The following is a 23355-nucleotide window of genomic DNA, read 5'->3' on the forward strand; positions in this document are numbered from 1 at the left end:
CAAGACATACAGACCACGTGGTTATTCAGAGATCTGCAGCTTGAAAGAATCCTGGAAGGATCTTGAGCTATTGCTGGTCTGTGAAAACAGTTTAGTCTATTGAGAAAATGTGAAAAGCAAGGATGATGGAGAGGGATTACTTCCTAGAGTAGAATTTATTCAAAACTTTACATCTGGCCGGGCGCAGTGGCTCACTCCTGTAATCCCAGCACTTTGGAAGGCTGAGGTGTGTGGATCATCTGAGGTCAGGAGTTTGAGACCAGCCTGGCCAACATGGTGAAATCCCTTCTCTACTAAAAAAAACACAAAAATTAGCTGGGCGGTGGTGCACGCCTGTAATCCCAGCTACTCAGGAGGATGAGGCAGGAGAATTGCTTGAACCCAGAAGGCAGAGGTTGCAGTAAGCCGAGATCACACCAGTGCACTCCAGCCTGGGTGACAAAGTGAGACTCTATCAACAAACAAACCCTAAAAAACAAAACAACTACAAAAAACTTTTACATCTTTCTTGTATGTGTTAAAATGTTCTCTTTCTTTTTAATGAAATGATTATATGAATGACCATTTTGAAAATATCCTTACTTAGCAGGGTGGAAGTTGACAACTCTATTATACTCAAAATCTTTTTTTTCAAATTTTACCAGTCTATAAGTCTGGAATTCCAATCTGGTTTATTCTCCACCACCTTTCCACCCCTTACACAGAGGAGAAACTGAGGTCACAGAGGCACCCTTTGCAAAGACACGTCGATGGCCACAGAGAAAGCGGGTGGGAGGTGGGCCTGGTGTGCAGGCCTCCTGATCCCTGACTCTTCTTTCTCTCATTGCCTTGGTTATGGTGGCCACGAGATGCCTCCCGAGGTTCCTCCCTAGTGTCAGACCTGTGGCTCAATTTTTGGTTTAGGAAAGAAGAGTCCATTACTCTTGTGTGTGTAAGCTATGCTAAAGCCCGACAGCATCATGAGATTGCACTCATGCTGGGCAAACACAGAGACTGAGTGTCTTTGTCCACACAGATCTCATGAGATGGCCTGGCACCTCAAACCAATTATTTCAAACCACTCTCCTTATCAAACCAGCATCATCTACTCTAAAAGCCTGTAAATGATTTTTAAGCGACTGAATGTGGAGGTGGTGGCTGGGTAATATTTGACTCGTGCTTGCAAATTGTCTGAGCAACAATCTTCCTCTTCCTCCATAGTATAGGGCTTTTCGGTTTTGAAAAAAGCTTTGAGCCCACAAGGACTCTATTGTGAAAGAAGTCTCCAACCTTTAGCAATAGGAGAGATGTACATTTTATAACGACAGAAATTGAATGGTAAATTGTGTGAATACTCTAAAATTGGCTCTTGGCAGTGCTTCTTAAGGTATAGCACAGTAGTTAAGAGGATGTTAGGGGCACACACATACTACATCAACTACACTAACAAACGTCAAATCACCTGACAGAACAGCTATTCCATTTTTATGTGTCTTTCAGTCCTTCTGATTTCATGAAAGAATGTCTTGATGTGGGGCCAGTGTGATTTTAACACTGATGGAAAGAGCAGGTCTTAGGCTTTGAACATTCTAAGGGCAAATGCATCCAGCTACAATTGAATAACATTGTTTTCCTTTCAGTGCATTTATTTTTATAGTTACTTCCTATTCATGACAAGCAATGCCAGTGTTTTCATCTACAGCAGTGAAATAAAGTGTCCTTTAAAAATAGATTTTTTTTTTGGATAAAAGTGAGTCAACTTAAAACATTTTAGCAAATAATAGGACAGGCATAGGTTATGGCCAGAAAAATGGTGGGCAGAAGTCTGGTTTGGGGAGGAATAATTTGTCAAGGGTTCCCCTACCCCAGCTCTTGAGCTTTTCTGCTGTGGTCTCACACTTACCAGACCTGTGATAACCATTTGTTTGCTTGTCAGTCTCTTTCAGCGCAAGGAGTATCTTTTATTCATCTTGCATTTCCAGTGCCAAGCACAATGCCTGGCACCAAGGAAGTGCTCAGAGTTTAGTGAACAAAGACCATGGTCCTTGTCTCACTCAGTTCTCGTAGCACCTGAGGCAGGAAGAGCAGGAACTGTTGTTCCCATTAAACAGATAAGACGACTGAGACTCAAGGCCAATGCCATGAATGAAGGGATCGGCTCGAGGGTTGAGCCTGGCACCTGAGTCCAGGGTCCTCTTTTCCTAGAGTGTCAAGGATGAAAAGGAGAGGCAGCTTGTGGTTTACTGAGGGAAGAGAGAGGTGGCTTCACTTCGAGCTCTGCCTCTGTCTGTAAACTTCCTGGCCTGCCACAGACTGAGGACCCACTTTGGTTGGGAAGAAGGTGGCTCAGGAGACTTCCACAGAGATATCTGGGGAAACCTTGGCCAGTATCCTAAAAACCCTTGAAGGACGCTGGAACGCTGGCTCCAACTGGGGCCTGGACACTAGGATTGTTGGGAATTTGGAGCAGGTGGGAGCAGAGGTTGGGTCTCCATGTTTGGGTTGCACTATGACACCATCCTGCTTCTGACTTTGATGGTCCAGGCTCAGCTGTGCTGCTCTTCCTGGCCATGCCAATGCTCACCATTGGGGGAATCCTGTTTCTCATCACCAACCTGCAGGTGGGAGTCTTCCCTAATCCCAGGCACTTGGCAGGGTGGAGGGAAGGTGAGACCCTTTTCTATAATTGGCTGCCTCAGATAGGGTTGGCTCAAGCTGAGGTGGGAGCTCTAGCGGTGGAGGGTGAGTTTGGGTATAAGGAGGGCCTGCCACATGCTGGGTCCTCAGGAAATATCTGTTTCATGAATAAATACGTGATCCAGGCTGGTCCTATCATCCTCAGATCGGGAACCTATTTGGCCAACACCGTTCGACCATCATCACTCTCTACAATGGAGCATTTGACTCTTCCTCAGCAGTCTTCCTTATTATTAAGGTAAATATAGCAACAGCCTACATTCATTGAGCACTTGTATATGCCAGGCGCTTGTCTTGTGAACCTTGCGTTATTTCTCTCCATCAACTCGGTGAGGTGTGTACTAGGTTGCCCCCATTTTACAGATGAAGCATTTGAGGCTCCGAGGTTAAAAAGCTTTTAACAATGAAGGTTCTGCAGCTAGTAGCCATGACACTGGAACTCCAACCCAGGCTTGTTGGTTCTAGAGCCTGAGCTGATAACCGCTAAGCCCCTCCTTCAGCCTTGCCCAAGCTTTTGTGGCAGTGGTCATGACGTGCTTGGGCCAATGTTGGGCGGAGGCTGGGGGCCCTTTAGAGTGGGGTGTTTGCTGCTGTGAGCTTCTAGTTTGGACAAGAAGGTAGCAAGTGGCTAGTGGGTACAGCAGGGGCAGACACGGAGGCTTGTCCAGCTGTCCCAATGGCTGATGTTGAGGTTTCAGGGGATGAACTGTTGCCAAGGCTATTAGAGGTCAATCAACAACCATTCTGCCTTATTCACTGCAAATGGTTTTATCTGGGCAGTGACCTGCTTAGCCCAGGGGATGAATCCTGATTGATCAAAGCCAACCACGGCAATCCGTTTACCCCTTGCTAGTGATGGGTGGAGGTCAGCATAGGATCTAGTCCTTTTTAATGAGATAAAGGGGGTGTATATATTAGAAGACTCAAGGGGCTTTTCTTCCCTGATGGAAGGTGAAAGCAGAGTACAAATGAAGTCTTCCTCATTGAATGTTGCGGTGTGAGGATGTGATAGCTGGGGCTGTGGCAACCATGCTTCAATTATGAGACAACAAGCTGGAGTACTAAAGCCAGCACGCCACAGATGGGTGAGTGAAAGGAAGGGAAGAGTGTGGATCTCAAGTCACCCAACCTGGGACTTCTCTCTGGGCTTAGTGTTAGGGCCAGAGGCAGTTGCCATTCCGTGTCGGTTATGGGGGCAGAGAAGAGGATCTCTAGCAGTCACTACCCAGACATGAGTCTAGCTTAGTCCTATAAACTCTGGAGGTTTGGAGGGTCATGCAGAGACTGAGTCCCTGGGGCACTCAAGCCTTTCTACTCCTGGCACAAGAGCCACTTTCCAGGTTCTTCCTCCTTCCCCTGGGTATGCCTCCCTTTCTTTCCTCTTTTTTTTTTTTTTTTTTTGAGATGGAATCTCACTTTCTCTCCCAGGCTGGAGTGCAATGGTGGGATCTTGGCTCACTGCAACCTCTGCCTAGTGGGCTCAAGCAATTCTCCTGCCTCAGCCTCCTGAGTGGCTGGGACCATAGGCTTGCCATCACACTCGGCTTATTTTTGTATTTTTAGTAGAGATGGGGTTTCACCATGTTGGCCAGGCTGGTCTTGAACTCTTGACCTCAAGTAATCCGCCTTCCTTGATCTCCCAAAGTGCTGAAATTACAGGCATGAGCCACCATGCCCAACCTCTCTCCTGTCTCTCTAGAGTCGGAAGGGGAAAGGCAGCAGGAGTGGGAATTCTTAGTTTAATCTGACTTTGCTGCTGCTTACTCTGACAATTCATGGAGCAATTCAGTGCACCTCTCTGGACCTCAATGTCACTCTCTGTAAAATGGGAGGAGGTTGGGCTAGGTCAGTGGTTTCAAACGGAGCATCGAGGAACTTAGGGATTCTCTTTGATGTCATGCCAGTCACCAAGGAGAACAAAGAGGGAGATGACTGGCAAGCTCCCCATTGATGTGTTTTCTAAGTTGAATTTCTGTGTAAAATTTTCTTTGAACAAAAGGCCTTTGCTGTTATTGGGGGAAAAAAGGCACTGGGCTAGAAGATCTCTGGGGAGCCATACAAGGAGGCTGCACTGGCTGCGGGGATGGGTCATATGAGGACTCCTCTACTGTCGGGTGTGTCTTGGGGTGGGGGCATATGTGTACCAGGTATCCCTAATCAGCTTCCAGGGTGGTAGGTGATGGCTTGTACTCGGACTCCTTAGAAAACAGGGTTCCAGCTCCTGCCTCTTCTGTTGATGTTTTTGTGTGTGATAAAACATACATAACCTAAATTTTACTATCTTAAGCTTTTTTTCTTTGAGACAGAGTCTTGCTCTGTTGCCCAGGCTGGAGTGCGGTGGCAGGATCTTGGCTCACTGCAACCTCTGCCTCCTGGCTTCAAGCGATTCTTCTGCCTCAACCAACCGAGTAGCTGGGATTACAGGTGCGTGCCACCATGCACTGCTAATTTTTATATTTTCAGTAGAGATGGGGTTTCACCACGTTGGCCAGGCTGGTCTGGAATTCCTGACCTCAAGTGATCTGCCTGCCTCAGCCTCCCAAAGTACTGGGATTACAGGCGTGTAATCATGTAATCATGTAATCATACCCTCTCACCTCAGCCTCCCGAGTAGCTGGAATTACAGGCGTGCACCACCACGCCCAGCTAATTTATTTATTTATTTTTAGTAGAGATGAGGTCTTGCTGTTACCCAGGCTGGTCTCAAGCTCCTGGACTCAAGCAATCCTCCTGTCTTGGTCTTCTGAAACACTAGAATTACAGGCAGGAACCACTGAGCTCAGCCCTGCATAATGCTCTTAAAGTTCATCCATGTTGTAGTGTATGTCAATTTCTTTCCTTTTTATTTTATTTTTTTTGGAGACAAGGTCATGCTTCATTGTCCAGGCTGGGGTGCAGTGGCCCAGTGATGGCTCACTGCAGCCTCAAACTTCTGGGCTCAAGAAATCCTACCACTCAGCCTCCTGAGTAGCTGGGACTACAGGTGTGTGCTACCATACCCAGTAGAGAAGGGGTGATGTTGTCCAGGCTGGTCTTGAACTGGGCTCAAGTGGTCCTCTTGCCTCCCAAAGTGCTGGGATTATAGGTGTGAGCCAGCATGGTGGCCTCCTTCCTTTTTAAAGGCTGAATAATATTCCACTGTGTGTATAGATCACATTATGTTTAGCCGTTCATCTGCTGATGGACCTTTAGGTTGCTTCCATCCTTTGGCTATTGCAAATAGTGCTGCTGCGAACATGGGCGTGACACTGACTTTTTCCTCCTCCTTCTGCAGCTTCTTTATGAAAAGGGCATCAGCCTCAGGGCCTCCTTCATCTTCCTCTCTGTCTGCAGTACCTGGCATGTAGCACGCACTTTCCTCCTGATGCCCCGGGGGCACATCCCATATCCACTGCCCCCCAACTACAGCTACGGGTAAGGACTATCTGGTGATTGTGGGCCAGAGCCCCTCATTGGCCCTAGGTGGGACGGACAGGGCAAAGCAAACCTGTCACAGGAGAGGAGGAGGACTGGAGCAGTGCATCTGTTAGCTATTGCTGCATGACAAACTATCTCAAAACTCAGCAGCCTAAAACGTTCAGCATTTATCATTTTTCACAAGTCTGTGGGTAGCTGGCTAGTTCTACTGATCAGGGTCAGATGTAGATGATTTTGACAGGGCTCATTCATGCATCTGATCATTTGGAGGGTTACAAGGGGGCTGACTATGCTAGGACGGCCTCATTCACATAGGTTTGGAGTGACAGGGATGCCTGGGTCACATGGCTGTCATCCTCCAGCAAGCCAGCGTGGGCTCATTCACACTGTGATTTCAGGGTTCTGAAAGAGCGCAGAAATGCACAAGTGTTCTTGAGGTTTAGGCTTGGAATTGGCACAACCACTTCTGCTGCATTCTTTTGGCTGAAGCAGTTCACGAGGCTGGCCCAGATTCAGGGCATGGGGAAATAGAGCTGCAAAGTCTCATTCAAATGGGGGTAAATACAGAGGAGGTGAAAACATGTGATCATTTTTGCAGTCAGTTGCCACAAGGAGTAGAGGAAGGGTGTTCCTTTGCTGCTCACTTACTATTTGTCAGACCCCATGTGCTCTCTGATTTCATCCTCACAATAGTCCTCTCAGATATCCTTATCTCCATTTTCTAAATGAGAAAAATGAGGCTCAGAAGGGTTAAGTCTGAGCCATCTTTCTGTTGCTAGGAAGAGGCAGAGCTGGGATTTGAACCCGGGCCTGCCCTGCTCTTTTCATACTTCCAGTGGTTCCCAAACTTGGCTGCATATTAGAGTCACTAGATTCACATAGAGATCTTAGAAAAGGAAGCCTGACTCTCACCTCCAGACATCCTGGACGCCTAGACAACCTGGGCGTCAGGGTGGCTAAAAGATGATTCCAGTGATTTTCACTGGAAATCACTTTCCAGTGAAAGTGCGGTAAAATGTGGGATTCACCATACTGTTCCCTCCAGGCTGAGTCTCAGGTTCAGCTCACAGTCCTTGGCCTTGCTGGTGGGGCTTTTGTTTCCATAGCCTGTGCTCTGGGAATGGTACCACGAAGGAAGAGAAGGAAACAGCTGAGCATGAAAACAGGGAGCTACAGTCAAAGGAGGTCCTTTCAGCAAAGGAAGGTGAGCCCTGCTGACTAATCTCTCTCTCCTCCGGACCCGAGCCTCTCCTTGTGCCTTTCCTGGCCCCTCACCTCCAGAGCTCCCCCAGAGACCCAGAATCAGGAAAGGCAGGACAGAGAAAGGACCTTAGGCATCTTTCCAACCCCCTCACTTAATGGAGGGTCCAGAGAGGGGCAGGGCTTTTGTCTCTTTTCTGTCCCTCTTTTCTCTCTTTCACATCCCATCACTTTCCCCCCCTTCAAGCCTGCCTTCCATGGGTTGCCTTCCCTTCCCCCAACTCCTCGGTTCTGCCCTCTTCTGTGATGCCATTGCACTAAGTCTGGTGCAATGCCCCCATTTCTCCAGGTCTCCTGGGTCCGTCCTCTCTTATTGTCCCAACTCTATCACTGCTTCCTTTCCTTCCTCTCTGTTCTGCGTCTTTGATTACACACATCACAAACCGCAGCTAGCTACAGTAGAAATAAGGACGGGGTGGGAGAGGAGATGGGAGGTGCAGGTCGAAGGACATGAAGGAGAGAGAAGCAGGATGAACAGGCCTAGAGATCTAATGCACAGCATGAAGACTGTAGGTCATCAAATTGCACCGTGTCTGGGACTTTGCTAAACAAGTAGATTTTAACTGCTCTTGCCACAAAACAGGTAGAAATGTGAGATGATGGATATGTTAATTTGCTTTACTATAGTAACCATCTTAGTAGCTATATGTATCCTATGACCTCATATTGTATATCTTAAATATGCACAATAAAATTGATTTTTTTTTGTTTTTACCTTCTGACAGTTGGATCCAAAACACATATTTATTTATTTATTTTAAAGAAAGAAGAATAGGGTTCTGGGAAGCTTCCAAAATCAAGGGAGGAAATTGGACTTGCCAGGATGTAGGACCTATTTTAGATTAGGTCCGTCCTAAACTTATGGCCGGTCTGCCTTGTTAGGAGGAACCATCTCATCGGTTAACCTTGAGAGAGGAACAGAACCCTGAATTCACGGTGCCATCTGGATCATGAAGATTAGGGTAGAGGAAGATTTCCCAAGGAAACTCAGGATATTGGTACCAAAAGAAAGGGAGGCACTGAGGAGCAGGTTAGAACAGAGTGTCCACACTCATCCTCGTCTCCCTTCTGACTTTCTCCTCTCCTTGTCATTCCTTTCACCTTTCTGGCTGGGAAAGATCAGGAAGGTATTACTGCAAGAAGTGTCATTGACCAGGCTGTGAGAGACAGATCGGATTTCAATAGAGAAGAACACAGAGGGCCATCCAAGGTGGTAGGGCCAGCATGACAAAGCAGGGGGGTGGGGATGTGTGAGTCTGAGGCAGGCGCAGAGCATGCCGGGTGAGTTATGGGAGCCAAGGGTAGAAGGTGGGCCCGGACCTGAAATGTTCCACTGAAGCCTCCACCCTCCCCATCCTACCTGTCCACTTTCCTCGCGATTCACGCCCAGATCCTCCTCTCCCCATTAGAGACCCCAGGGAAAGGGCAGAAGCAGGAACCCCGCTCCTTCTGGAGCTACGCTTTGTCTCGGCGCTTTGCCTGGCACCTGGTGTGGCTGTCTGTGATACAGTTGTGGCACTACCTCTTCATTGGCACTCTCAACTCCTTGCTGACCAACATGGCCGGTGGGGACATGGCACGAGGTATGTGGTGGGGCTGGGAGGTAGCCCATCTGCACATCACAGCTGGGAACACAGAGCCTCCCAGCGGGCTGTACACACCAGAGGAGGGTCTGATGGTGTGGGCAGGAGGGACGTGCAGACAAGAGCAAGGTGGGACAGTCCCTGCCTGGAAGGGAGTTTTGGAAACTTCTCATCAACCAACCTCCCTCTTCCCTCTGTAGTCAGCACCTACACAAATGCCTTTGCCTTCACTCAGTTCGGAGTGCTGTGTGCCCCCTGGAATGGCCTGCTCATGGACCGGCTTAAACAGAAGTACCAGAAGGAAGCAAGAAAGACAGGTGAGATGCGGGGGAGGGCAGGGCTGGTCAGGGAGCCAGGAAGGGAGGTCTTCATTTACCCCATGACATCTTCTCTCTCTCTCTCTTTTTTTTTTTTTTTTTGAGATAGAGTCTCACTCTGTTGCCCAGGCTGGAGTGCAGTGGTGTGATCTTGGATCACTGCAGCCTGCGCCTCCTGGGTTCAAGAGATTCTCCTGTCTCAGCTTCCCGAGTAGCTGTGATTACAGGCGTGTGCCACCATCCCCTACTAATTTTTGTCTTTTTAGTAGAGATGGGGTTTCACCATGTCAGGCTGGTCTTGAACTCCTGACCTCAGGTGATCTGCCCACCTCAGCCTCCCAAAGTGCTGGGATTACAGGCGTAAAGCACCGTGCCTAGTCTTCTCTTGTATTCTTAACCCTGTCTGGTTACACTCATTGATTCATTAAAACACTAGTCACTGAGTGACAGTTATGTGTCAGCCGTGGTGCCAGACACCGGGAATTCAACAGCAGACAAGACAGATACGTTCTTTTTCTCAAGGTGTTCTCAGTCTAGAGGGTGGAGAAAGGCAGGTAGTCGGGCAGTTACAATCCATGAAGCAAACCCACAGGGGGCTATGGGGGCACAAAGAAGGGCACATAATCTGTTCTGGGTGAGGATGGGATTGGTGCCAGGGAGGGCTTCCTGGAGGAGGTGGCATCGAAGCCAAGACCTGAAGGATGAGTAAGAAGGGAGGAGATGAAGAAGTGGGGCCTTGGAGAGTGGCCAGGAGCACAGTGGGGTCAAAATGGTGAATGACAGAGTGAAACGTTGAGGAATCTGGGCAGGTGAATCAGGCTGGCTAGGACACAGAGCACTGGGGAATCTTAGGGAAGTGGCTGGAGAGAGAGAGGTAAGAAGGGGTCAGGCTGTTTACCACATCAGGGAGTTTTGGCCTGGTCCTTGGACATGGTTGGAGGAGTAGAGATATGCTGAGGTATTTTAACCTGCTGGGTCAGGAGGGACCAAAGTAGACCAACATTTTTTTTTTTTTTTGAGACGGAGTCTCGCTCTGTCGCCCAGGCTGGAGTACAGTGGCCGATCTCGGCTCACTGCAAGCTCCGCCTCCCGGGTTCACGCCATTCTCCTGCCTCAGCCTCCCGAGTAGCTGGGACTACAGGCGCCCGCCACCTCGCCCAGCTAGTTTTTTTTGGTAGTTTTTAGTAGAGACGGGGTTTCACCGGGTTAGCCAGGATGGTCTTGATCTCCTGACCTCGTGATCCGCCCGTCTCGGCCTCCCAAAGTGCTGGGATTACAGGCTTGAGCCACCGTGCCCGGCCGTAGACCAACATTTTACATACTTATTTCATCTATCCCTTCCCCCACCCCGTGCACCTGCTTCTCCCACACCTGCTAGAGTTTTCAAAGCAAATCTTAGACATCGTATCATTTCATCTGTAAATATTTCTCTATACCCATAAATGTTTCTCTAACATATAAGGCCTCTTTTACTTAAACATCCCCATAAAATCATGATCACACCTAAAAAAAACAATAATTTCTCATATCATCTACTGTGCAGTCACTGTTCAAATTCCTCCAGTCATTTCAAATACATCTTTTTACATTTGGTTTGTTCAAATTAGGATCCATGCCTGGTCCATGCAGTGTATTTGGTTGCTGTGTCTTCTATAGCTTTTAAAATCTAGAAGAGTCCTCCCCGCTTTTCTTATTTATTTGTTGAAGAAACTGGGTCATTTCCCCATATTTTGGATTTGGCATTGTTTTAATGTGTTATTTAAAAGTATTCCTTTCCTTGGGTATTTCCTGTAAACAGTGGGATTAGAAGCTTGGAGGAAACACAGTTTAATTGTTTGGGTTTTTTTTTTTTTTTGGCATGAATAACTCAGAGGTAGAGCTTGTGGGTTTCCTCTGGTCTCCCATCAGCAGCCCCTGGTGTCTGTTGTCTTGTTGCTGTGTTAAGATTGATCAACTGGTTTAGACATTGCCAGTCTGATTCATCCACTGTAAAGTTTCCCATCAACCATATACTTAGTGATTTTAGCAGCCATTAATGATCAATACCTAGGCCCATGATTTTATTAGGATTACAAAAGGATGATTTTCTTTTCTTTTCTTTCTTCTTTTTTGAGACAGAGTCTCACTCTGTTGCCCAGGCTGGAGTACAGTGGCACAATCTTGGCCTACCGCAACCTCCACCTTCCAGGTTCAAGCGATTCTCCTGCCTCAGCCTCCCGAGTAGCTGGCTTTACAGGCACCCACCACCTGGCTAATTTTTGTATTTTTAATAGAGATGGGGTTTCACCATGTTGGCTAGGCTGGTCTCGAACTCCTGACCTCAGGTGATCCATCCACCTCGGCATCCCAAAGTGCTGAGATTACAGCCACTGCTCCTGGCCAAAAGGATGATCTTCTATTTCTATTTCTATTTTCTATTTCTATCTTCTGCTTTTAATCACTAGAATTCTTCTAGAAAGAAAAACATTCTTTACTATTTTGTTACCTAGAAATAAGTGCTTGGTTTACATGTTTATTTACCAGTCCGAAATAATGAATTGGTGCCCTAGTGACCTCCAGACATGGCTGCTAATTTTTTTAAATAAAATTTCATTTTAAAATATATTTGACATGTTTCAATCTGTTCTGTCCTGATTCTTCTTGATGCTCAAATCGTCTCACCTTTGGCCATTGAAAACTTTACCAACCCAGAATCTGTGTCTTTTAGACAAAATCACATTATTTCTAGACAGTATCCTTACTTTCTAGCACAATTAAATGTTCAGGTCCATTTCACTAGGTGTGTTTCCTGCCCCAGACCTGAAATCATCTTTTTTTACCAACAAACCCTGGGTTTCTTTAATTGGAAATGGTATTTAGAGGCTACAGTCTGGATGCCGATGTTTCTTATTGCTCCTGTGTTGTCACTGCTTTTGTGCTTTGGATAGAGTTAACGTGTATATAATTTTTGATACGAAAAATATCATAAATACTTAATACTGATATTTTTATTCAAATTTTTATTTCCTTGATTTTACATTTGTAGCCCTTTCTCTTCCTCTGATAATCTTGGTTCCTAACATATGCCTATATACACGTACATACACATATATAGTATTTTAAATATAATTACTGGTTTTAGCAATATTGATGTTACTTGATAACAGTACAATTGCTAAATACTGTTGCTACTTCTTTCTTTCCTTTTTTCTGTCCTTTCTTATTCCTTTCTCATCCTGAGGATATATCCCATGAGAGATATACAGTCAAGTTGCCATATTTTCTTTTTTATTTTTAGGGATGAGGTCTCACTCTGTTGCCCAGGCTGTAGTACTGTGGTATGATCACGACTCACTGCAGCCTCAACCTCCTGGGCTCAAGTGATCCTCTCCCTTCAGCCTCTCAAGTAGCTTGGACTATAGGCATGCATTACCATGTCTGGCTAATTTGAATTTTTTTTTTTTTTTTTTTGTAGAGAAAGGGTCTGTGTTGCCCAGGCTAATGTGGAACTCCTGGGCTCAAGCTTGCCCTGGCCTCCCGAAGCGTTGGGATTGTAGGTGTGAGCCACCACACTGGGCCAAATTACTGTATTTTAAGGATCACCAACTTGGTATAGAGTTACGTTCATTGGTTTCTTTTTATTTTATTTTGTTTCGGATTTTTTAAGATTGTTTTACTTGTTTTCTTCCTATTATTATTTAATCATATTTGTAAAACATTTACATGTCAGACATTTACATTTTCCCAAAGCTAAAACTGTGAAACAAGATATATTCAAAGAAGTTTAGTTTCCCTCTCTGTTTCTTGTACCCCTTTTCCTCTTCTTTAGGTAACCATTTTTATGTTTTTTAATATAAACATTGTGTAGGTGTATATACATGTATTAGTCTGTTTTTGTGCTGCTGCTAAAGACATATCTGAGACTGGGAAGAAAAAGAGGTTTCATTGGACTTACGGTTCCACATGGCTGGGGAGGCCTCAGAATCATGGCAGGAGGTGAAAGGCACTTCTTACATGGTGGTGGCAAGAGAAAATGAGGAAGAATCAAAAGCGGGAACCCCTGATAAACCCATCAGATCTCGTGAGCTTTATTCACTATCACAAGAATAGCGTGGGAAAGACTGGCCCCCATGATTCAATTACCTCCCCCTGGGTCCCTCCCACAACACGTGGGAATTCTGGGAGATGCAATTCAAGGTGAGATTTGGGTGAGGACACAGCCAAACCATATCAATACATTTCCCTCTCTTAGATAAAAGGTAGTATACTGTACACACTATTCCACAGGGTTTTTGTTTTTTGTGTTTTTTTTTGGTGTAGCTCTATCCTGAGGGTGCTCTGTAGCAGGGACCTCTCCTCATGCCTTTTAACCACTGCCTGGGTCTCCATTATATGGCTGCAACATAGTTGCTGCAGCATTCCCCTACTGATGGCTATTTGGATTGTTTCCAGTCTTTTGCTATTACCAGTAGTGTTACAAAGAGGATCTGGCCACATGTTCAGGGCGGGGAGGGGCAGATGTGTGTAGCCTGTCAGGAGGGCATTGCAGTAATCCGTGACTGAGTTAATGGTGGTTTAAAGCTAGGATGAGTCAGTGGGGTTGCAGAGGAGTGGGCACATTTGAATGGTATGTAGGAGGTGAATGATCAGCATCATTGATGAATTTGAGGTGGGGCCTGTGGGGAAGGGATTCGAGGATGATTCCCAGGTTTCTGTTGGGGCAGTGAATGGATAGTGGCTCCTCCCCCTTTTCCAGTCTTCCTTGGCCCTTCCCTGACTTCTGGTGGGTTGGCCTACAGAGCCTCTTTTTCCTCTCTGTTCGCTCAGGTTCCTCCACCTTGGCGGTGGCTCTCTGCTCGACGGTGCCTTCGCTGGCCCTGACATCCCTGCTGTGCCTGGGCTTCGCCCTCTGTGCCTCAGTCCCCGTCCTCCCTCTCCAGTATCTCACCTTCGTTCTGCAAGTGATCAGCCGCTCCTTCCTCTATGGGAGCAACGCGGCCTTCCTCACTATTGCGTAAGTGGCCTTGGGGCGGGCTCTTACGCAGTGGAACACACTGGGGCAAAGAGAAGTGGGAGGTAAAGAAATTGGGATGTGAGGCTGGGCCTGGAGGCAGTCAGGTGCGGGAGACTGGGTTTGGGGGCAGGTGTGGAGGGAGTGAGACCAGAGGTGGTGGGAAGGATAGAACATTCATGCACTTGAGCCTTTACATCCGCGGTGCCCTGTCCCTCTGTTTTCTTCTTGGTGAACTTGTATTCATCCTCTGAGGCCCACTTCTGTTCCAGTTCTCCAGGGAAGAGATGGAAAAGTGTCTTCCCTTCTTTGTGTCCTTAGTACTCTAGTCTTACTTCCTTTGCTAGTACGTGCATTGTCTGGCATGCTATCCATTTACGTGCCTGTCTTTTCTTCCCTGGTGTAGCCTGCATGAGGGTCCTCTCTGTTTGTCCAGGGCCCCGCATGTGCCTTCTCTGGGTTCTGTGGGTCAAATGGCTGAGCAGAGGTGAAGAGGGAAAGGCCAGACAGGTGTGGGTGGAGGGCAGGCCTGGGACAGGGGAGCTGGGGACAAGCGGCCGACAGAGGCCCCTGAGGCCAGGCTCCTGCTTGGAGAGAGGGTCCCTGAAGCTCACTGGAACTCCTCTGGTTTCTCTCCCCAGTTTCCCTTCGGAGCACTTTGGCAAGCTCTTTGGGCTGGTGATGGCCTTGTCGGCTGTGGTGTCTCTGCTCCAGTTCCCCATCTTCACCCTCATCAAAGGCCCCCTTCAGAATGACCCATTTTACGTGAGTACTGGGAGGATGGGCATCTCTGGCAGGAGGCCTTGGCTGCGCCAAATCTGGCTGTGATGGCCTGGGTATGTAGCATGGCGCAGCTTCCCAAAGAGTCTGTGTTATTCAAATATATGGGGCAAAAGTATTTCTGTGTGTGAGGAAACAGACATTCTGGACTAGGGTGGAAAATCTCACAAAACTTCAAGCAAAATCCTGAGACCTCAAAGGTGTTTCCTGCCTGTGGTGAGTGCGGGCTCACCCTGGCCTCTCCCCTAGGCCCACGCAGGGTTTCCACAGAAAGCACAAGAGCTCTGTGCTTTCACCTCTGTGTCCTTACACCTGGAGGGATGCTCCGAGGTCCTGCTCTAGGCGGTGGGCATGACTCTTCTGCTGTTTGCAGAAACTGAGGCTCAAAGAGGTTACTTATGTGTTCAGAGGCACTGGCTAAGGAGCAAAAGTCTTTCAACTTTGAATTCTGTATTTTGACCACTGCACAGCTCTTATTTGCCTCATTTTTTAAAAAAAGCAGCAAATTGTAGAATAGGAGTTTAAATCCATCACGTGGAGAAAAGAAAGACTAAATGTTTTTTGTTTTTGTTTTGGAGACAGGGTCTTGCTTGGTCACCCAGGCTGGAGTGCAGTGGCACAGTCTCGGCTCACTGCAGCCTCGATCTCCTGGGCTCAAGTGATCCTCTTGTCTCAGCCTCCTGAGTAGCTGACACTGCAGGCATGTGCCACCATGCCCAGCTTTTTATTTTATTTTATTTTTTATTTTTTTGATAGACACTGGGGTTTCGCTATGTTGCCTGGGCTGGTTTTGAATTCCTGGCCTCAAGCGATCCACCCGCCTCTGCCTTCCAAACTGCCGTGATTACAGGCGTCAACCGCTGTGCATGGCCAAAAGACTAAACTTGAAATCTGAGGCGAATGACTTGATTGTGACATCAGATGACCAAGTAATCAGATGTGTGTTCTAGCTGGTGCCTCTACCAGCTTCACATGTGACCGTGAACATGACACTGAATGCTTGCTAGGCCTCTGTTTCTTTACCTGTGAAATGGGCTTAATATTCCTCCCCTTCCCCACCGCGTAGTGGAGAATGAAAAGTAACTGAAAATCCTTCCTCCAGGGCTCCATGGTGTCTGGGTGAAAAGTAGAATATAAACTCGGTAGACTTCTGGTCCCTTCGTTGGTCATGGAATGGATCAGTGCTTCCTTCATTGAGCAACAGTTCTGTTGTTCAGAATTCCTGGATTTCACCTCACTTCTGCTCTCCCTGCAGGTAAATGTGATGTTCATGCTTGCCATTCTTCTGACATTCGTCCACCCCTTTCTGGTACACCGGGAATGCCACACTTGGAAAGAAACTCCCTCTGCAATTGCATAGTTCAGAAGCCCTCACTTTTCAGCCCTGAGGATGGTTTTGTTCATCTTTCTCCACCTTTGAGGACCTCGTGTCCCAAAAGACTGCCTAGCCCAGCAAACACACACACACACACACACACACACACACACACACACACACACACACGCAAAGACATATTTAACTGTTAACAAGGATGTTTGAGCAGCAAGAAAAGAATCTCGGTTGCCAAGCAGATTGGTATCGCACAGACTCAAAGCAGACATGTGGAACTTCTTTATTTCAAAACAGGAGTGTCTCCTTGCACTTAGCCTTGGCAGACCCTTGACTCCAGGGGAGATGACATGGGGGAGGAAGTGTGTCACCTACTTCTTTATGCCTGTTTGGCTCTGAAGCCTATGTGTGCCTGGATCCTCCGCCACGGGTTAAATGTTCAGGTGAAGAGTGAGGTTGTCACGGCCTCAGCTATACTTCCCAGCTCTCCCTCAAGAGTGCAGCCTTGGCTAGAGAACTCACAGCTCTGGGAAAAAGAGGAGCAGACAGGGTTCCCTGGGCCCAGTCTCAGCCCAGCCACTGATGCTGGATGACCTTGGCCTGACCCTGGTCTGGTCTCAGAATCACTTTTCCCATCTGTAAAATTGAGATGAGTTTTGGTGTTGAAGGTTCTTCCTGGAGCAGATGTCCTAGAAGGTTTTAGGGACAGTGACAGAGTCAGGCCACTGCAAGGGCCATGGGAGCCAGCTGACCTGCTTGACCGAAGGATTTCTGACAAACTATCTTTGGGAATGTTTTCCTCTTCAAGAAGGGATATAAGTTATTTACTTTGGGCATTTAAAAGAAAATTTCTCTGGGGAATAATTTTATAGAAAAATAAAGCTTCTGTGTCTAAGGCAACTACTGTTTCCATCCCTGTAGTCTTTGGGGCTGGGCTGTGTGTGTGTGTGTGTGTGTGTGTGTTTCTGAGGAGGCCCTACCCTGGCATGAGAAGAGCGTAGGGAATCTGGCTACACATCCTAGTGTGGCAGCTGGACCCAGAGGTGGGGCGAGAACGTTGTCTATGATTCACCCCGCTGGTCCTGGCACACGGGCCCAGAGACTTCCTCCTCCAGGAGCCCCTCTGCTTCCTCTTCCTCTCCACATCCTTAACCTTCAGCAGAACGCTACCCCTCACTCCACATCCCCAGCTAGAAGCACTGGATGGAATCAGAAAGTCCTAGTTTGAGTTTCAACTCTGCCCCTCAGCAGCTGGGCAAGCCCCTTAACCAGTCTGAGACACTAGTTTCCCACTTGTAAAGTACAGTTAATCATTTTTATCTCTGATGGTGATTGTGAGAGTGTAAAATCATTTCAACTGCCTAGCACGTGGTGGGAGCACATGAGGGTTTGCTCCTGTGTTTACTCGTGACCCTCGGGGAGGATGGAGGCAAAGAGGGAGAAGTTGAGGGTGCAGGAGGAGAGATGGCAGGTGGGTGGGATGGGAGAATCTGGGGCACACCAGCTGTCTCATTCCCACCTTGTTAGGAGAGGGATTAGGAAAGGACGGTGGGAGGCGCGGGGATGGCGGTGGAAGGCAGGGGGCTGGCAGGCAGGTTCATCCATCCATTCATTCAACAAATGTTTATCGAGGACCTGCCACATGTCAGGCCCTGTCCTGGGTGCTGGGGCTATAAAGCTACAGAAGGGTCTGAAGCCCAGCTCTTCCTTCTTCCTGTAGGCATCCGGGTATACTTTCCAGGGGCCTAAGAGCCTGGGTCTGAGGGTGGACACCAGAGTTCTAGTGGTGTCTGTGAGCAGCATCTAAATCTAATGGATGAATTTGGTCTTGTTACCCTGCTCAAAAGCTTTCAGCAGCTCCCCACTGCCCACAGGACAAAAACCCAGATGCCAGCCTGGCATTCAAGGCTGTCACTAGTGTGATCTCAACCTCTCCCCTGCCCTCTTTACCTCCTACCAACAGGGGGCAGAACCCATCCCTGTGGACCAGGATTCCCGGTCTCTGGGTCTGTGTGTGCACCAGTTCCTCTGAGTGGGCGGCTCACCCTGCCTCGGCTTGTGAAATCCATCTGGTCTGCTGGGATCCTGCTCAAAATGTCATCTTCTCCGAAAATCATTACTCAGGCTTTCCAGCATGTCTGAGTCCCTGGCACTTGGTCACACCCTTCCTGGTGACTGGCATCTGCCTCCACATCATGACCCTCCCACCCCTTGCTTGGGCAGCAAACTCCAGGAGGCAAGGTCTGGTCTCACCTGGCTCTAATTAATCTGTGCTTCCCATCCACATGGTGTCAGCTAATTCTTGTTGAATGAATGATCGCTGAATGAGTGGATTCTTGTTTTGGCCTCAGAACCAGTTAGAAGGAGCCAGAAAAAACACATGGGGGTAGGGGAGGTGCAGTGTGGTGCAGTGGGAAAAACCTCTCTGGAAATCTCAGCTCTGTCACTTACTTTATTCACAGAACTTACAAAGTTCTGTGACTTTGGATGGACAACTTCTCTGTCAGTATGGTGGAAGAAATAGACATGCCTCTCTGGGCTGTTGTAAGGATGACAAATTAGGTCGACTGCCTGGCATGTGGTAGGTTGAACAGATCACAGCTAGCATTACAGATGATATGTTAAAACCAAAAAAAGATGCCTGATGTCCATCAGTTGGTGAACGGGCAGAGGAAACGTACCATGTTTGGGATATTATTTGGCAATCAAGAAAAGTACTGACACGTGCTCCAACACGGATTAATCTTGAAAACATGAGACTAAGTGAAAGGAGGCCAAACACAAGAAACTGCTAATGATTCTGTTTAAATATGAAATGTCGGGCCAGGGTGCAGTGGCTCATTCCTGTAATCCCAGCACTTTGGGATGCCAAAGCAGATCACTTGAGGCCAGGAGTTCGAGACCAGCCTGGCCAACAGGACGAAACCCTGTCTCTACTTAAAATTAGCTGAACGTAGTGGCATGCACCCATCACTTGAGGCCAGGAGTTCGAGATTAGCCTGGCCAACAGGACGAAACCCTGTCTCTACTTAAAATTAGCCGAACGTAGTGGCATGCACCCGTAATCCCAGCTACTTGGTTGGCTGAGGCACAAGAATTGCTTGAGCCTGGGAGGTGGAGGTTGCAGTGAGCCAAGATCGTGCCACTGCACTCCAGCCTGGGTGACAGAGGGAGGCTCTGTCTCAAAAAAAAAAAAAAAAAGAAAGAAAGAAAGAAAGATAAAAGGGAAAAAAAGAAATTTCCAGAATAGGCCAATCTGTAGAGGCAGCAGAAAGTAGTAGATTCATGATTGGGTAGGCCTGGGTGGAGGCCATGGGTAGTGACCGCTAATGAGGAAGGGGTTTCTTTTGGGTGATGAAAATGGGTGGACTTATGGTATGTTAATTATATCTCAATAAAACTGTTATGTAAAGGAAGAAAAGACGCCTGGATTCCCCAGAAAGTGTACAGTACACTTCTGTGAGAATCAGAGATGATTTCTGGGGAAGATGGGCAAGAGGAGAGTAAGTGGGAGAAGCGCAGTTTCTTGTGTTTGGCCTTCTTTCACTTAGTCTCATGTTTTCAAGATTAATCCGTGTTGGAGCACGCGTCAGTACTTTTCTTGATTGCCAAATAATATCCCAAACACGGTACGTTTCCTTTGTTCGTTCACCAACTGATGGACATCAGGCATCTTTTTTTGGTTTTAACATATCATCTGTAATATGCGCAGCTCTCATTGTTCTGTCCTGAGAGTCTTCCTCCTGCAACTTTATTTATTTATTTATTTATTTATTTATTTATTTATTTATTTATTTATTTATTTATTTTGAAACAGGTTCTCACTCTGTTACCCAGAGTGGAGTGCAGTGGTGTGATCACAGCTCATTGCAGCCTCGACCTCCCAGGCTCAAACAATCCTCCTGCTTGAACTCCTGAGTAGCTGGGACTACAGGTTCATGCCACCACGTCTGGCTAATCTTTTATTTATTTATTTATTTATTTATTGAGATTGGGGAGTCTCACTCTGTTGCTCAGGCTGGTGTCAAACTCCTGGGCTCAAGTGATCCTCCCACCTTGGCCTCCCAACGTGTTGGGATTATGGGTGTGAGCCACTGTACCTGGCACCTCCTGCAACTTCTTCCTCAAGTGGAACCGTTGAGGAAGCAAGCAACCCAGGAGTTTCACAAGTTTTGATTTCAATCAGCAATGGGCTTCCAATGCAACCTTTCTCTCCTGCAACCAGCCTCAGTAGAGAGGAACTGGAGATGAATTGGCCCCCATCACACCCCCACAGTGCCAACCTGGGCCCTTCCCTCAGGGGGAGAACACCTGCTGTGTGAGGAACAGAAAACAGCATGAAATAGGAACTTCATGTGATGATCCCCTTTAAGCCTATTCAGCCCAGGGAAGTGCATATGATCAGCCCCGTTTCACAGATGAAGAAAGTCAGGTTCACCCATTAGTGCATTGTGGGGCTGGTATTTAAACCAGGTCTGTCTGACTTGCAAGGTCACATTCATTTAGACATTACCTTTACTTTACATTTCTTCTTCTTCTTCCTCCTCCTCCTCCTATTCCTTCTCCTCCTCCTCCTCCTCCTCTTCTTCTTCTTCTTCTTCCTCCTCCTTCTCCTCCCCTCCCCCTCCCCCTCCTCCTCCTTCTCCTTCTCCTCCTTCTTCTTCTTTCTTCCTGTCTTGCTCTATTGTCCAGGGTGAATGCAGCATCATCATACCTAAATGCAGCCTTGAACTCCTGGCCTCAAGCAATCCTCCTGCCTTGGCCTCCAAAAGTGCTGAGATTTGAGGCATTAGCCACCATGCCCAGCCTGCATTTATTCTCTTGTAAGAAAGATATCATTGTAAAACAGATGAGAAAATAAAGAGGGGCATAGAAAAGACGCATCACTATTAAATGGACAACTCAGAGATAATCATGGTTAACATGTTGCTATGTTCCCTGCTGTCACTTGACTGGATGTATGTCATAATTAGAATTATCTCATAAGCTTTTCCTTATGTAATCAAATAGTAGCCAAAACCATGATTTTAAATAGCTGCTCACAACTCCATCTCATGGCTTTGCCATACCTTATTTATCCCCATCCACCCCCTACTCCCTTTCCCCTTCCCTGCTTGTGCAGGGGTCCTAGATGGTGGGGAGCCAGAGGGCAGCTTCGGTGAGCAGACTAGAGAGTACAAATAATAATAACACTCAGCGGGCGGGCGAGCAGTTGTCAAGTGGGCTTATCACAAAAGAGCACCTTGGGATATTCCAGAGAATGACCTCACACCTGCTAATCATCCATAATCTGGTGCTAACTGTGCTTTAGCTGAAGGTGCTGGCAGGTCCTGCCCGAGTGCTGCCAAGAATGCGTCTATTCTGTGAGAATCAGAGATGATTTCTAGGGAAGATGGGCAAGAGGGAGTAAGCAGGAGAAGTGACCCACAGGCACAGATCTCACCTTTCTGCCCTAAGAGCCTTCCTCCTGCAATGTTTTTTTGTTTGGTTTTGTTTTGTTTTTGTTTTGAGCCAGGGTCTCAGTCTTCACCCAGGCTGGAGTGTAGTGGCAAGATCATGGCTCACTGCAGCCTTGACCTCCCAGGCTCAAGCAACCCTTCCCAAATTCAAAGCTTGGAGTGATGGCCCCAGTGGTTATGTCTAGGAGCCCTTTTTCCTGCCAGCCCCTCAGGTGATAGATGATTCTCAAATGCTTCAGGTGTGACATGGGCACAGCAGTGAGTCATTCCTCTGACATTCTTTGGGAAGAACATTTTCCATCCAGGCTTCCAGGCATAAGCTCCAGTCCTTTGGTGATAAGGAGTTCACAGACAGGACAATGTCTGAGTGAGTCTTAAACCCAGGACCATGGCTTGTGTTCACACCAGACTCTTCAGGGATTTTGAGGTGTTTTTTTTTTGTTGTTGTTGTTGTTGTTTGTTTGCTGGAGTACAGTGGCACAATCTCTGCTCATTGCAACCTTTGCCTCCTGGTTCAAGTGATTCTCCTGCCTCAGCCTCCCGAGTAGCTGGGACTACAGGTGGGTGCTACTACGCCCGGCTAATTTTTGTATTTTTAGTAGAGACGGGGTTTCACCATGTTGGACAGGATGGTCTCGATCTCTTGACCTCGTGATCCTACCGCCTTGGCCTTCCAAAGTGCTGGGATTACAGGTGTGGCCACTGCAGCCGGCCCGATTTTGAGTTTTTATGTTCTAAGCCCAAACATCTGCTCACAGGCCCCTCAGCATATTCTTTCCTGGGTCCAGTGTCACCTCGCAGGCCTGCAGGTAGGCTAGAGCAGTAGGGTGTGTGGGAAAGGCTCTGTGCTTTGCAGGCATTGACCAGCTGTGTGACCTTAACCCCCCTGAGCCTCAGTTTCCTTAGCTGTAATGGAAATAGGTACCACAGGGGTTTGTTGCAAGGACTAACCTTGGGAATAAAAGGTAGCAGCAGCTTGGGCTCTGGACAGTCCATCTGGAAATGGACTGTCCAAGACCAACTTCCAGTTCCTCCCAACACAAGCTCTGGCACTTAGATTCCTGGTACCTCCACTGCTTCATCTGTAAAACGGAGTAACAATAGGAATACTTTATAGAGTTGTAAGGATTGAGTGGCTGGACGAACATCAAGCACTTCAAAGAGGACCTGGCATGTAGTGAGTGATCAGTATAAACCACCTGGCTTGTAGCAGATGTGCTGTGTGTGGCCGCAGGTGTTAGTAGTAACATCTGTGCACCCTTCAGAGCTTGCACCACATTTCACTCCTGGTGGAGTCTGGAATGCCACTACTATAGGTCAGGATGGAAAACCTCCCTGCAAGCACTTGCCTTAGCTTGTTTCCATCTAAAAAAACAACAGAAGTTCTTTATTATTTGGAATGGGAAAACTTCAAAGGCAAAAAAAAAAAAAAAAAAAAAAAAAAAGACTTTCGAATTACTCCAAATCTTAAGCCAAAGTCAATGAAAAATATTAATCTTTACATTCAAATTTTGCGATACTTTTGTCTCCCCAGCAGTCAACA

At 47.3% G+C, this 23355-nt stretch overlaps 1 protein-coding gene across 3 annotated transcripts in view; it reads left to right on the forward strand.

Annotated features, from left to right (window-relative positions):
• Nucleotides 1–20218, forward strand: part of SLC43A3 (solute carrier family 43 member 3) — a 28240-nt gene extending 8022 nt beyond the window's left edge. For 2 of the 3 annotated variants that reach the window (XM_023215594.2, XM_023215593.2), the window contains exons 6-14: nucleotides 2524–2600; nucleotides 2822–2914; nucleotides 5951–6090; nucleotides 7200–7297; nucleotides 8763–8936; nucleotides 9137–9253; nucleotides 14060–14246; nucleotides 14885–15008; nucleotides 16279–17253. In XM_023215594.2, coding sequence (XP_023071362.1) covers nucleotides 2524–2600; nucleotides 2822–2914; nucleotides 5951–6090; nucleotides 7200–7297; nucleotides 8763–8936; nucleotides 9137–9253; nucleotides 14060–14246; nucleotides 14885–15008; nucleotides 16279–16383 — 1115 coding nt within the window. In that variant the 3' untranslated portion in view covers nucleotides 16384–17253. Of the gene's footprint in view, nucleotides 1–2523; nucleotides 2601–2821; nucleotides 2915–5950; nucleotides 6091–7199; nucleotides 7298–8762; nucleotides 8937–9136; nucleotides 9254–14059; nucleotides 14247–14884; nucleotides 15009–16125; nucleotides 17254–18316; nucleotides 18595–20170 lie in introns of those variants that run through there. The other variant, XR_002732288.2, reaches the window with a different exon arrangement.
• Nucleotides 20219–23355: the final 3137 nt, after the last annotated feature.

Source organism: Piliocolobus tephrosceles, chromosome 13 (genome assembly GCF_002776525.5).
Source record: "Piliocolobus tephrosceles isolate RC106 chromosome 13, ASM277652v3, whole genome shotgun sequence".
NCBI lineage: Eukaryota > Metazoa > Chordata > Mammalia > Primates > Cercopithecidae > Piliocolobus > Piliocolobus tephrosceles.